The sequence below is a fragment of the Magallana gigas genome, chromosome 8 (assembly GCF_963853765.1).
Source record: "Magallana gigas chromosome 8, xbMagGiga1.1, whole genome shotgun sequence".
NCBI classification, from domain to species: domain Eukaryota; kingdom Metazoa; phylum Mollusca; class Bivalvia; order Ostreida; family Ostreidae; genus Magallana; species Magallana gigas.
This window is the reverse complement of record NC_088860.1, coordinates 41,670,984-41,684,524: the sequence shown is the minus strand read 5'-3', so window position 1 is coordinate 41,684,524 and position 13,541 is coordinate 41,670,984. Positions and strand designations below refer to the sequence as shown.

Here is a 13,541-nt window from a genome sequence, read left to right as displayed (position 1 = left end):
CCAAACCTCCAACTAATTCTATTTTATACATGTATCACTCACATTCACTCAAACGGCGCAAACGATTCTAAACAGCATTTAGGTATGCCAAATCTTTTTCTGATTTTTTTATTAAACCTTTTCGTTAATCTATGACGTCATTCGTCTTAACCAATCATAGTGCCTATTCAAAATTATAAATCAATTTAAAACAAAGCAAAATAAAATAAATAGATAATGAATAATGACAATATATAAATGAATCAAATAAAAAAATCAAATCATTTATACAAACTACAACAAACTGCTAAAATATCAAAATGCATCATGACCAACTATATATATAGTAAATAATCAAAAGATAATCTCTTTTTTACTCTCAGGATGTTTTTAAAAATAGATGTGCGCTAATCAATATTGAGTGTATTATTGAACCTATCGAACTTATTGAGATTAGTCGAAAAGATTATAAAACACTGATCTCAAACTAACGGCTGATTTCCTAAATCCTGTAAAGTATTAACGGTCATGATAACCGGGTCTAATTATGTTGAGAATGGTTTAATTTATGGCAGGTACCAAAAAAACCCTCATTGTACTAGATTCTTGATATGCATTAGAAATTATATTGTGTAAAATACATGACGTGTATTTGTACAGCAACATTGTTTATCATATTGAATAAATATGTTCTTTTTAAATTCTCAAAATCGGAGGAAACCCCCAAAGCATTTATTGAAACATATACAAAGTTTTCCTTCAAGTTTTAGCCACGCTTCATACACTAGGAACTGTTTCTCGTAAGAGAAGAACGGCTTATTTTAAAATATTTGAATCAAACTTCGCCTATAAATGCGTGAAAATAAAAAAAAAGAAATATTTACATATACAGAGTATTTGCTTTCTTATTACATGTAATTGGGTTTATACAGCTAGGGTAGGGGCTGGGGGTACAAGAGTCGAAAGAATCTCGAAATATCTATTATAATACTGGGCCCAGCTCCAGTTGCCAAAACTTTTGGTCATTAGAAAATAAGAGAAATGCGGGCCAGTAACGGTCAATAGTGAAAGTTTTAACCTTTCACTGTTATGAGATTAACCGCCTAACGCACTTTGTGAGTTAAGACGTACTTTCTAATCCTCTTCAGTTATCAAAATATTGTGAAGGCAAAGGATTCTTCGACCAACAACAATAGGTTACGGGAGTGACTGAAGTGACCTAAAATTGCATATTCACAACATGGCCATATTTGTCACCCCTTAATAAACAGCCTTCATTCCTGCCCATGGGCTGTGTAATTCGCAATTTTAAGGAAAGTGCTTTCTGGACTTCATAATCATGTATTTCGTTCGTCTCAGTCTCCCTGCTACGGAGGTAAAGAAGTATATTTATGACTATGTTGGCGTCAACCTAGGGCCTGAATCTAATTTTGGTAGAGGGCTATATAGACATCATATTTAGGTATTTTGCGTTTTTCACAAATTTACTCGGAAGCAGATCAGAAATTTCCGAAGATTTAATACATTTTAATTACCACATGGCTACTATATTGGCCCTGCCCATGGTTTGAGCCACTGACCCAGGGGTCATGAATTTCACAATTGTGGTAGAGGCATCCTTGCTCTTCATAACCATTTACGTATTTTCTCTGCGGGATGTCCAGAAGTAGAGATGATTTTTAACATTTGCATCAATTTTAAATTTTTATGCAAACCTGAGTCACTTATTAAGTTAGCTGCATGTCTGTAGCCCCCGGTCTGAAAAAAATCGGATGGACAACCTGGGAGCTACTGGGCCTTCCATAGTAAATAACTGCAATTTACAGCGCTAGCTAAACTTATTTCCGAACATATTCTGTGGAAAAATTAAGTATCATTAAATTCTTCTTTCAATTTACTACTGATATCGGTACTCTACTTGTCTCAAACGTTCTCTTAAACACGCTATATACCGACCTCAGAAATTGAGGTATGTTAAATTTACGTCGAGATCGAGAGTCGCCATTTTTACATGTAAACAAACTGCACCCTTTACGGGGCTGGTGATAGTGTTTAAAAATATCAGAGGCAAGTAATGATATCTGTAGTAAAATGTCCGAGGAAGCTTTTGGAATCAAATATAGTATATTTGTATAGACTTTGTTCGGTTATAAGGTTAATCAGTCTAAAGCTAGCGCAATTTTTTGTGCGCCGTAAATTGCAGTTTTTACTGTGGGTGGCCCTGTAGCTCCCAGGTCGTCCATCCGAATTTTTTCAGACCGGGAGCTACAGTCCTGCAGCTATTATTAAATGACCTTAAATGTGAAAATAGATTTTGTTATTTGTAAATCTTCTAAAATGAAAGTTGAAAACTGCGATGAATATAGTTTTATTTCAATGTATTTGTTTGGTGACACATTAAACATTATCTATACATTGGCAGAATTACAAAAACATGTAATTAATAAAACCGACATGCTTTAATCTATCATCAAAATGTCAAATTAATGATATATTTTTTTTGATGATGCTGAAATTTAATGTCAATACATCGAACATGATAACAAATTAAAGTTCAATTCATCTTGCAGACAAAACCACGGCAAGGAGACCGCTCAGAATTGTTCCAAACAGGATCGGCAAAGAGATGGCAAACCGGCCTACAGAGTCAAATAAAGTAAGGAATATGAATCATTTAAAAATATCATCGTCAATATAGTCACTCCGAAATAATAATATAATTGTGTTGATTTTTAACTAAACTGTAAGTACATGTTTGAGAACATTAAACATTGTTTCATAGAAACAATTTGAAATTTTAATAGGTATACAGAATTCATTCTAATACAAATACGTTTGTAAACAGTTTATTTTAGGAGTTCATGTAAATTAAACACAGGTAGTTTCATTAGGAAAGCAAATTTAACTTACCAGCCCCGTTTTCACACGTGTCTGCCATGGTACATCCGGCGTACGTCGTTGTTTCGTCACTTCCGTCGTCACAGTCTGCTGAGCAGTCACATTGGAATGACGACTGAATACACGTGATACCACCAGATTGACAGGTGAAGAAACCGGTTGGACATAACTAAATAAAATGATGAAGAATATATCTATTTGAATTTTGTTGAACTCAAACACAAAGTTTTCACTTTAAAATTAATCGTCGAGAAAAACATCCGCCATTACTTGTATCATTTTACAAACCATAAACAATTGATGTCTAAATTCTCAAAATTGATTAAAGGATAGAAAGTCAGAGAAAGTTTCGTAATGGAATATGCTTTTCGCGTTTTTATACCGTTTGCTGAATATCTTATTCCCATACTCTGTCAAATATTCTGCGATCTCTCATGATAAAACACTAAGCCTGTTTTTCAATTTTTTACAATAGCACAATACATATATCTGACCTGCTGATATGTTCCAGCGGCTACAGAAGTGCATGTCCCTGTGTTACAATCGTCAAAATCAGCTGAGCTCCCTGGGCAGTCTAATCCGCCATTAGCCGGTCTTGGGTTGGTGCAAAATCGTGAGCGCGACCTTCTTCCGCCCCCACAGGTCTTTGTACAAGCCCCCCACGTTGCCCAAGCTCCCCAACTTCCGTCAACTGCAAGAAAATTTTATCTTTTGTTTTCTTCAACATAAAATTAGTTATATTATCAGTCTTTGTTCGATTAAGACTGTAACGATGTTATTTACTTGGGCATTTTTTCTTCCTTTATTTGTTCGTATGATAAGAAAAAACCATGCAATTTAATAATTATATCAATTTATGTAAATAACATGGTCTATGAAAATAATATTCGTTTTGCAAAATCAGTCTGAAAAAAAATATCCACAGGCAATCAAGTGAATATAAGGCAAGTGTTTAATCTTTTATATAAATATATGTATGATAAATTTGCGTAAATGTACAAGAACAGAATATTATATACATACTTATGCAAACCTGCGTGTTGCAATCTTGAGACATTGAATTAGCCCCAGGACAGGAAGCGCCGCCATATTGGGGGGATGGACTCGTACAGGTACGAGAACGAGACCGAGTTCCGCCTCCACAGGTCACTGAGCATGTGCCATAGGATCCCCAACTTGACCACCGCCCATCAACTTAATAAGATTTATTTTAATTTTTACAGGTTATTCAATCACATACTGTATCAACTGCGTTCTTTTTATCAGCTTAGAACGAATGAACCAAGAAAAATTTTACTCAAATATAAATGTGTTATTTGTTATTTATCAGATGTACGCTGTAATAGCTTACTTGGACAATTTTGTGTGTTACAGCTCTGTGAGGATGTACTACTTGACGGACAGTTGGCCCCGCCGTACTGGGGGGCGGGGTTCGTACAGGTGCGTGACCTCTGCTGAGTCCCTCCTCCACACGTCACAGTACAGGACCCGTAACTCCCCCAGCTAGACCAGCCTCCATTGACTAATTAACGTTAGAATAATACACAGGATCATAATTTATGTGTCTTAATTATTAACTCCCGACACTTATATTTGTTGTACAGTTGTGAGTGATGTATACTAAGATTTTAATATGAAATATGTTTATTTTGACAGTAGGGTACCGAATAGTAATAACGTAAAATACATGTACCAGACAAATACGGTTATCTTATCAAGCATCAAAATTCTAAAACTCATTTAATTCACCACTAAATTTAATAATTTCGTTATTTTAATACATTGAAAAACACATATCAAAATCTACAACAAACATGCACTCCTTTGTTGTAAAATTATCTTACTTGGACAGTTATGTGTGTTACAAGCCTGTGACGTTGAGGAGAACCCTGGGCAAGCACTGCCTCCATACTGGGGGGCGGGATTTGTGCATGACCTTGATCTTGACTGACTTCCGCCTCCACAGCTGACTGAGCATGAACCCCATGAACCCCAGCTGGTCCACTGACCATCAACTGCAAATATAGAAGATATAATTTCACTTTTCAATTTTTTCTAAAACGGCATTTAAAACAAAAATCTTTCATAAAAAGAGAAATAAATCATAAACATGATTTGGTATGTTAATAGCATATAACATACTTGGACAATTATGCGTGTTACAGCTCTGTGACGATGTACTGCTCCACGGACAGTTAGCCCCACCATACTGGGGGGCGGGGTTAGTACAGGTGCGTGACCTCTGCTGAGTCCCTCCTCCACATGTAACAGTACAGGACCCGTAACTCCCCCAGCTAGTCCAGCCTCCATTTACTGGTTAATGTTAGAATAATACACAGGATCATAATTTATGTGTCTTAATTATTAACTCCCGACACCTATTTTTGTTGTACAGTTGTGAGTGATGTATACTAAAGTTTTAATATGAAATATGTTTATTTTGACAGTAGGGTACCGAATAATAATAACAACGTAAAATACCAGACGCATCTTATCTGCATCTTATCTGAATATCTTATCAAGCAACAAAATTCTAAAACTCATTTAATTCACCACTAAATTTAATAATTTCGTTATTTTAATACATTGAAAAAGCACAAATTAAAATCTGAAACAAACATGCACTCCTATGTTGTAAAATTATCTTACTTGGACAGTTGTGTGTGTTACAGGCCTGTGACGCAGAGGAGGAGCCTGGGCAAGCACTGCCTCCATACTGGGGGGCGGGGTTTGTGCATGACCTTGATCTTGACTGACTTCCGCCTCCACAGCTGACTGAGCATGAACCCCATGAACCCCAGCTGGTCCACTGACCATCAACTGCAAATATAGAAGACATAATTTCACTATTTGAATTTTTCTTAAACGGAATTTAACGATGACGTTTACTCAGAATGAAAAAAAAAATCCACTGATGATAATGAAAAACCATCTATTGTGTGTTGTAGATCTTTCATGGTAGTGTTATACTTCACTTTCAAAAAGGTAGGTCATGACTTTTTTTTTTAGTAAATGTCCATTGAATATTTTTTGAAAATTTAAGAAAAATCCATAAAAATTTTACAATTTGATTGCGATTTTCTTAATTGTGAAACTAATACAAATTGCTTAACTCTTTAACAAATGAAATACAGTTTATGAATGGTAGTGACATTAAAAAGACACAAAGATTAAGTTTTCATTATCAATTTTTATAGATATTCTAGTCCGAATGTCCTCTATCAGTTTTCAAATGACTGCCCATTTTTGATTCAATATAACAAAAAACTTAATGATGATAATGCTAAAACATTTATAGTATTAAACTTAGTATATTGACCTTTCTCTACTGGCATAAAAGTCATATGAGGTCAATGATCAAAATTTTGAGATATGGTGTCTTTTATCATTTTTAAGCATTTTTCAATATTTTGTAGTGTGTGCCATACGATTATCTAAACGAAAAAGCAAGATAAAACCAACAGAAAATATGCAAAATTATGTTGACTAACAAATAAAATCTTAAATATTACAGTACTACCAAAAATATTTCAGTGGAAAAAAAAATCTGAAAAATTTAGTCCAAATTTCCTCTGTTTTGGTAAAAGTCAAACTTTGTCAGAGCCTAATTTCTTAATTTAGTAAAAATATCGATTGTTTTGTCAATAAAAATTCATTTCATAAATACTTTCTGTATTTAAAACAAATTTTACTTCTGGAATTGAACTTGTTAACAATCCGGATTTGAGAACTCAAACCCTGAGTAAACAACGTCCTTAAAAACAAAAAAATCTTTCATAAAAAGAGAAATAAATCATAACCATGATTTGGTACCGTATTTTAATGACATATAACGTACTTGGACAATTATGTGTGTTACAGCTCTGTGACGATGTACTAGTTGACGGACAGTTGGCCCCGCCATACTGGGGGGCGGGGTTAGTACAGGTGCGTGACCTCTGCTGAGTCCCTCCTCCACACGTCACGGTACAGGACCCGTAACCTCCCCAGCTTGACCAGCCCCCATTGACTAATTAACGTAAAATGAAAAATATCAACATAATCAGTATGCCGGTAAGTCTATTTACATTCAATTGGTATATAATTTAATACATTCATTATATAGAAGAAAAAACTAATTAAAATTGATTTTAATTTAATAAACACGGAATATTTCTTTTTGTAACTACGCACTTGGGCAACTATGGGTGTTGCAGGCCTGAGAGGACGTAGAAGATCCGGGACAGTTGTCCCCTCCCCACTGAGGGGCAGGGTTTGTACAAGTCCTTGACCTCGTCTTAGTACCTCCCCCGCAAGATCTAGAGCATGAACCGTAAGATCCAAAACCTGACCATCCACCATTTATTGGAGGTGCTTTAAAATTGAAATTTTTTTATAAAATAAGAATTTTTTTTAAAAAGTATTTTGATGGCGCGTTTTACTGTTTTAATGGTTTCTTTAGGTCAGATTTGATTAATTTGGTGTAGTTGTGATTAATCCGTACTATTTTTTTCACACATGAACTGCAGTGATCCAGAACATTTCCCATCATTCCATTTTCCGTCGCTAGAGTACATCATGTTGCAATCTTCGTCCCCAGAGTTGTTTGGTTCGCCTGCAGAAGACGTATTAAGAGAGTGTATTATAACGAAACGGCCGAAGTTAATATTCGTAACAAATGCCGTGTTTGTTAAGGGAAACGTTTACCTGACTTCCAGTTAGTGTAGCTCCAGGTGAAAACTCCCCCGGACCACGCCCACGATCCCTCCGTCGGTCCGTCAAACCCTCCCATCCACACGCTCTCGCCTCTCAGTAAACCTAGTAAATATTTGCATAACTTGATTCAAAATTTCGTCGCACTGTTCAAAACCCCATCGTCATCTTATTAAATGACATCATTTACACCCAATGAAAATAAATAAAATCAAATTTAAATTACCATGGACAAAGGAATTTTCGCCGGAATCAGCAACGTTAACTAGGTTAGCTGAGTTGGCCTGACAGGTCTTCAACGCGTTAGACCACGTGACTTTTGACGTAAACAGCTTGTAGCATCTACCGTTCCTAAAACTCCACGTGGAGTCACAGGCGTCTAGTGCAGCTAGAATGATCAAAACTTATTTCTGATGAAATGTTGAAATCAACCGTATTTCTATTTACTCCAAAAATGTGCATGCTGATTACTTTTCAATTTATAGTTACTAGTAAACAGAATATGCGAGTAACCTAGGCGATTGTCATAGATAAAATTTACTGATTTTGTGCCAATTTGTTTATTTTAAGAAAAAAAAAGTTTGCAAATATGACATATCCTTAAAAGCTCATTAATAATATAACAGACAAGACGCTTCAAATTATAGAATACACATTCAAACTTAAATGCAATTTCACAACTGTTTTGGCCAATATTCTTTAATCAATATTTGTTGAAAAATTAGGTGTGGGGATTTTTTCTCACTTGTTTGTTCACAGATGTAGGCCATGCTTCGGCTACATGGGTAATCGTTCCACCGTCCACTGCTCAGTAAACTGGCACAGTCCTCGCCCCCAGCGTTATTGGGCTCGCCTGTACATACCAAAACAGACTACTATTCGGATGCGATACAATTTTACATACCCATATGTAATAAAGTGTGATTCACTGCTTAAAACAACAGATGTAAAAATATCAAATAAGGTAGAATATAACGCTCCCAATCAACCTTTCTAGACTTGTTGGATTAATAACAGTTGAACTTCGATCAAGCTACGATTACCCTCGCCTTTTATACAGTGGAATCATTCCCTACCCATTGCCGAAAACCTACGACCAGACTCGAATATGTTTACTGACAGTAGGCAAACTCATTGATTTTTTTTCTCGTTCTGAGGAATAATTCAGGTTTTATTTTTGTATGGCTAATTCACACTAAAGAAAATATCACCAATCCATGTTTAATCCACATCTATTGTAAAATTATGTACATAAGTAAAAGGGATGTTTACATAAAATATATAATTGTTATTTTCTTAGTTTCGTTATGTTTTGAAGAGTATTGCTTTCTCATTGGTGAGATGAGAGTAATGAATATTCATGTGAACGAGGAAATTAATGTTGAATAAGTTGCTGTCACGGTCAGTAAGCGTATGTGATATTGACCGTGGGTTTTCGACAGTGTATCCTGTCACAACTCTGCGTCTCTGTCGTTCAACTCATTTTAAAAATTGTTTAAATGATCTTTAAATCCAAATGAAGGCAACGCTAGATATGTACAATCTTACTCATACAGATAACCTACCCGAGTTCCATTTGGTGTACCCCCAGGACTGAATGCTTCCGTACCATAGCCACTGACCCTCAGTGGAAGAATCTGACCCACTGATCCAAAACTCGTACCCTCTGGCGAGGTCTGAATAAAGCAAGATGGTAGGGTATTATTTGACTTTACATGTAATTTTTTTTTAACGAATCTATCCATCGTGTCTTTCGCGTGTCTCAAAAATTTGGAAGAATGGGGAAGATATGTTACATTTTTATTTGCGCAAGTCTGTTTATGCGATGTAGAAAAAAAACCTAATAGCAAACAAAATCAAAAACAAATTCAACAATGTAAAATTGGTCTTATTTGATCATCGCGAATATAATTATCTTCAGTAGAGAGAGATATTCTCACTGTGTACAAAGGTCTGTTCCCCGTCTGAGCCTACGTCCACCAGACTACTACCCACGGCCTGACACGCCTTCAGGGCGTTCATCCACGGCAGTTTTGACGTGTACAGTCGGTAACAGTTCTCTCCGTACTTGGTCCATCCAGAACTACAGGTTACGGCGGATACTCTGTACTCTGTAAGACAACAGCAATATAGTTTCACTATTTTTCTGAAATAATCTTTCTTTGCCTCTCACTGTCTGTCCATCAATCTGTTTCTATCAGTCTTTCTGTCTGTCTCTTTCTTCTCTCTATCTCTCCCCTAATCGTATTTAATCAAATCGAATAAAGACATAAAGATTTTTCTGACTTACCGGGCAATGTAAACAGGGCTATCACCAAAACAAGCTTTAAGACCCTGTAGAAAAACTAAAAAAAGAAGAAACAAAGTAACAAAACAGGAATTTATCTAATATTTTAATTTAATTGGTGGTTATCATAAACAGTGCAATGTGAAATAATACTGAAATTATAGACAGCGGTCGTAGAATATTAGCTATAAGTAACAATATAGAAGTATGAGTACCATTACTACACTCGCAATGTCAGGGGTTGAAGTAACAGTAATTATATAGTATAGTCACAAAGAATTAGTAGTGTAAGCACATTAGCTGCAGTATTAAAGTAACAATAACCGTAGTGGTATAGTTGCAAAAGCAGTATATAGTTGTTGTATAGTTGCATTAGTATCGGTAGTATACATGTGGGGTAAAAAGCTTATTTCACTGTAGTAGTATAGTTACAATAGCTGTGGTAGTATAGTTACAATAGCTGTTGTAGTATAGTTACAATAGTTGTAATATATATATACAATAGTTTTATTGGTAAAGTTACAATAGTTGTGGTAGTATAGTTACAATAGTTGTAATATATATATACAATAGTTTAATTGGTAAAGTTACAATAGCTGTAGTAGTATAGTTACAATAGTTGTAATTTAGTTACAATAGATGTTGTAGTATAGTTGCAATAGTTGTAAAAGCATTAAAACAATAGTGTAACAATGGCTGCAATAGTATAGTTACAATAGCTGTAGTAGTAGTACTATAATAATATAGTTACAAAAGATTAGTTGTATAGGTACTGTAGCTGTAGAATAAAGTTACAGTAGCTGTAGTAGCAAATATAAAAATAGGTGCATTAGTAGTGTAGATTTATAGCAGTTGTTCTGAAATACTACAAATAGGTAAGTTGTTAAATTTCAATATAGCGTTAGTTAATTTGCTACATTAATAATAGCAGTGATTTTGTATAATCAGAGTAGTAGTAATATCGCTGCTTAAACTGTTACAGTAGTACTAAATTAACAAAACAAGAACACACAGACGGTAAAATTGGAATGATTTGGTGAGTCTTTAACTATTACCTAACATTTGTTTGGATTTACTTACCAAATTTGACTTCAGAGGTCCACTCATCGCTTTGGTCACACTCTTCGTGAGCGGATACCCTAAAAGAGTTTTATCAATTAAAATTTTAAATCCCAATTTCTAAGAAAGAGGACAAAAGCGTTCTAAATATTTTTAAAAAGCAATTCCTACGTCTAAATTGTTGTATATTTATGCTGGAGTATAAGTATTTACTGTAAAATTTAGTTCAGCAAACGAGTAGAAAGTAGATAAAGTTAATATTTTATCACTTGATGGAATAGATGAAGTTATTTGCTATAAAGAAACTTTAAAAGCAAACAATATTTATATCAGGTCAAAATTAAATCAGTTTATTGATTTTTTTCCAACATTTCATGTCAAATTGAATCAAAGAAATATCGTCGATACTCTATAATTATTTCCTTTCTGCATGTGCATATACAGGGTGTCCCAGAATATCTGATACCATTTGAAATTCATATAAATCAAATAATATTTGTCCAAAAAACTTGTAAATTGGGACTCTGATATACAATAAAATGCTTTAATTTGTTCCCACAAAAAAGTTAATGAGTTTCATTGAATTATGAAGTCACGAAATTGCATCATATTTCTTTGGTTGGAGTGAATCAAGAAGGACGTTATTTTAACGCACTCTATTTTTATTGTGTTTTTGAAAAACAATACTCAATTTGACAAAAACTTATGAAGGTTTGTTGAATTCGTTGAAATAAAATCATATACAGTTATGAAAATGCATTTGATACTTTGTTAAATAAATTTAATCAAAAGTTATTTAAACAGTAAATGGTATCCGATATGTGGGACACCCTGTATACGACTAACTTAGGGTTTACCCATTTTATAAAATGCTAAGAACCATCAAATGAAGCCTTATTTTTATCCTTAAGATAATATTTCTTGAAAAGCTGACTATTCTTAACATGAAAGTAAAACATAATCATTTCATTAATTTAACACCAAAATTTATGATATATTTTTTTTACTTTCAATCAAATTGATTGTTCTATTGTTATAAATATATTCTTTTATAGATCCTGTGAATTGTTTAAGCTTGTTAGTTTTATTAAAATTGTTTAACATTATAAATAAGTTATAAAAATTTAAACATCTTGTCGAACACACATTTTTATGAAACACTCCTTAGATATTCCTCCGCATCATTTTATTCCTAAATTTATGAATAAAATTTCATGAAATTTTAAATTTCATTTGCTCTCTCGTGTTTACAAATTTGAAAACTTTACTCATAAAGCAATAAATATTTATCTTTTTTATTATAAAACATTTTACGAACTTACATGTATGTTAATTTAAGAGTATATAAAAGAAATTCTAGAATTTAAAAATGATTATAATGTAAGCTATATAATTGTTTCAATCTGTAATTGATGGTTATTAAAACAGAATGTTTATAATAACCGTGTTCTTTATTTTTAAACCACGTGAATTTAAACCAAGAAATGTATAATAAAACGAATAAAAACTTGGGCTGAGAAGAAATGGGGGTGTGTTTTAATCTGAATAAAAGTGGTATTCGTTTTTGTAAACCACGGTAAAAAATATTGGTGTTTTTTTGCTTTCAAATGCCCCGAATCCAGTAAAAAAGGCAAAAACTACTTTTCACATAATATTTGGATGTACATCAATTCATGGAATTTTTTCTTTAACATAGCAATAAAAATGCACATTGCTTTCCCTATTTAGCTACTTTATTAGTTTTTACTTATATGCTCTCGGTACGAAAGTAATAAATATAAATATAAAGACCCCCCCATATTTGGTCATTACCTGTAATATCAAATGTTATCCTAAATGACCCTATCAAATTGAGAATTTTTATTACAAAAATGAGTCTTCAATCACAAAGAAGCTGAAACCCACAAATTAGAATAACATTGTCCAATGCTTTATTATCAAATTTTATGATAAACTAAATAATAAAATTATCTTCAGTTACGAAAAAAGGCTCATTTTATAAAAATTAAATGATCAAATTTATTGTTTTGAATAATCAAGATTGTTTGCATGAAACTGTGTAATGCAATATTAAGCTACGCTTTTCTAATGGTCAGCTTTTTCAACTTTTTAAAAATTAATTCTTCTACACTCCTTACGTCACTGATGGTTAAAAAAAATCCTCAAAACACTATTCACATATATCTCTACAGAAAATTGCATATAGTCCTTTGAGTGATATCACAACGGCACAGTTTAAACACATTTTTCTATTTGTTATCCTCACAGAAAGGCATGAAAATTCCTCTTTTTATAATAAAACCACACTTTATCTCCATCGCGTTATCATTTCAAAATATATTTCAAAACGCGAAGATGACAAACGAAATCAATCTATAGATCCTCAATAAATCTTCAATAACAGCTTATTCTTAAAAAAAAAAAAAACAACCAAAAACCTTTCGATTCAGCAAAACATCAAAAACCTGCCAATTAAAACAATTTTTCGATGAGTTATTTTAGAATTGAAAACAATGTTTCGATAAAATATTTTAAAATTTGAAACTTTGCACATAAAATTTAAACATACCGTGCAAACAAACAATACTCTAACTACTTTTTATGTTAAAAACTTTTAGGAATTGAC

General features: G+C 33.4%; 1 protein-coding gene across 2 annotated transcripts in view; it reads right to left on the bottom strand.

The window, feature by feature from the left end:
• The window catches only part of LOC105341000 (A disintegrin and metalloproteinase with thrombospondin motifs adt-1), a 21,834-nt gene extending 8,293 nt beyond the window's left edge, over nucleotides 1–13,541 (bottom strand). The window contains exons 1-19 of one of the 2 annotated variants that reach the window (XM_034473549.2): nucleotides 13,485–13,541; nucleotides 10,937–10,995; nucleotides 9,860–9,914; nucleotides 9,510–9,680; nucleotides 9,135–9,245; nucleotides 8,315–8,422; nucleotides 7,796–7,957; nucleotides 7,564–7,674; nucleotides 7,361–7,471; nucleotides 7,051–7,230; nucleotides 6,716–6,886; nucleotides 5,527–5,697; nucleotides 5,020–5,190; nucleotides 4,722–4,892; nucleotides 4,229–4,399; nucleotides 3,901–4,071; nucleotides 3,372–3,568; nucleotides 2,890–3,046; nucleotides 2,332–2,618 (exon numbers count right to left, since the gene is read on the bottom strand). In XM_034473549.2, coding sequence (XP_034329440.2) covers nucleotides 2,539–2,618; nucleotides 2,890–3,046; nucleotides 3,372–3,568; nucleotides 3,901–4,071; nucleotides 4,229–4,399; nucleotides 4,722–4,892; nucleotides 5,020–5,190; nucleotides 5,527–5,697; nucleotides 6,716–6,886; nucleotides 7,051–7,230; nucleotides 7,361–7,471; nucleotides 7,564–7,674; nucleotides 7,796–7,957; nucleotides 8,315–8,422; nucleotides 9,135–9,245; nucleotides 9,510–9,680; nucleotides 9,860–9,914; nucleotides 10,937–10,963 — 2,496 coding nt within the window. In that variant the 5' untranslated portion in view covers nucleotides 10,964–10,995; nucleotides 13,485–13,541 and the 3' untranslated portion in view covers nucleotides 2,332–2,538. Of the gene's footprint in view, nucleotides 1–2,331; nucleotides 2,619–2,889; nucleotides 3,047–3,371; nucleotides 3,569–3,900; nucleotides 4,072–4,228; nucleotides 4,400–4,721; nucleotides 4,893–5,019; nucleotides 5,191–5,526; nucleotides 5,698–6,715; nucleotides 6,887–7,050; nucleotides 7,231–7,360; nucleotides 7,472–7,563; nucleotides 7,675–7,795; nucleotides 7,958–8,314; nucleotides 8,423–9,134; nucleotides 9,246–9,509; nucleotides 9,681–9,859; nucleotides 9,915–10,936; nucleotides 10,996–13,484 lie in introns of those variants that run through there. The other variant, XM_066070001.1, reaches the window with a different exon arrangement.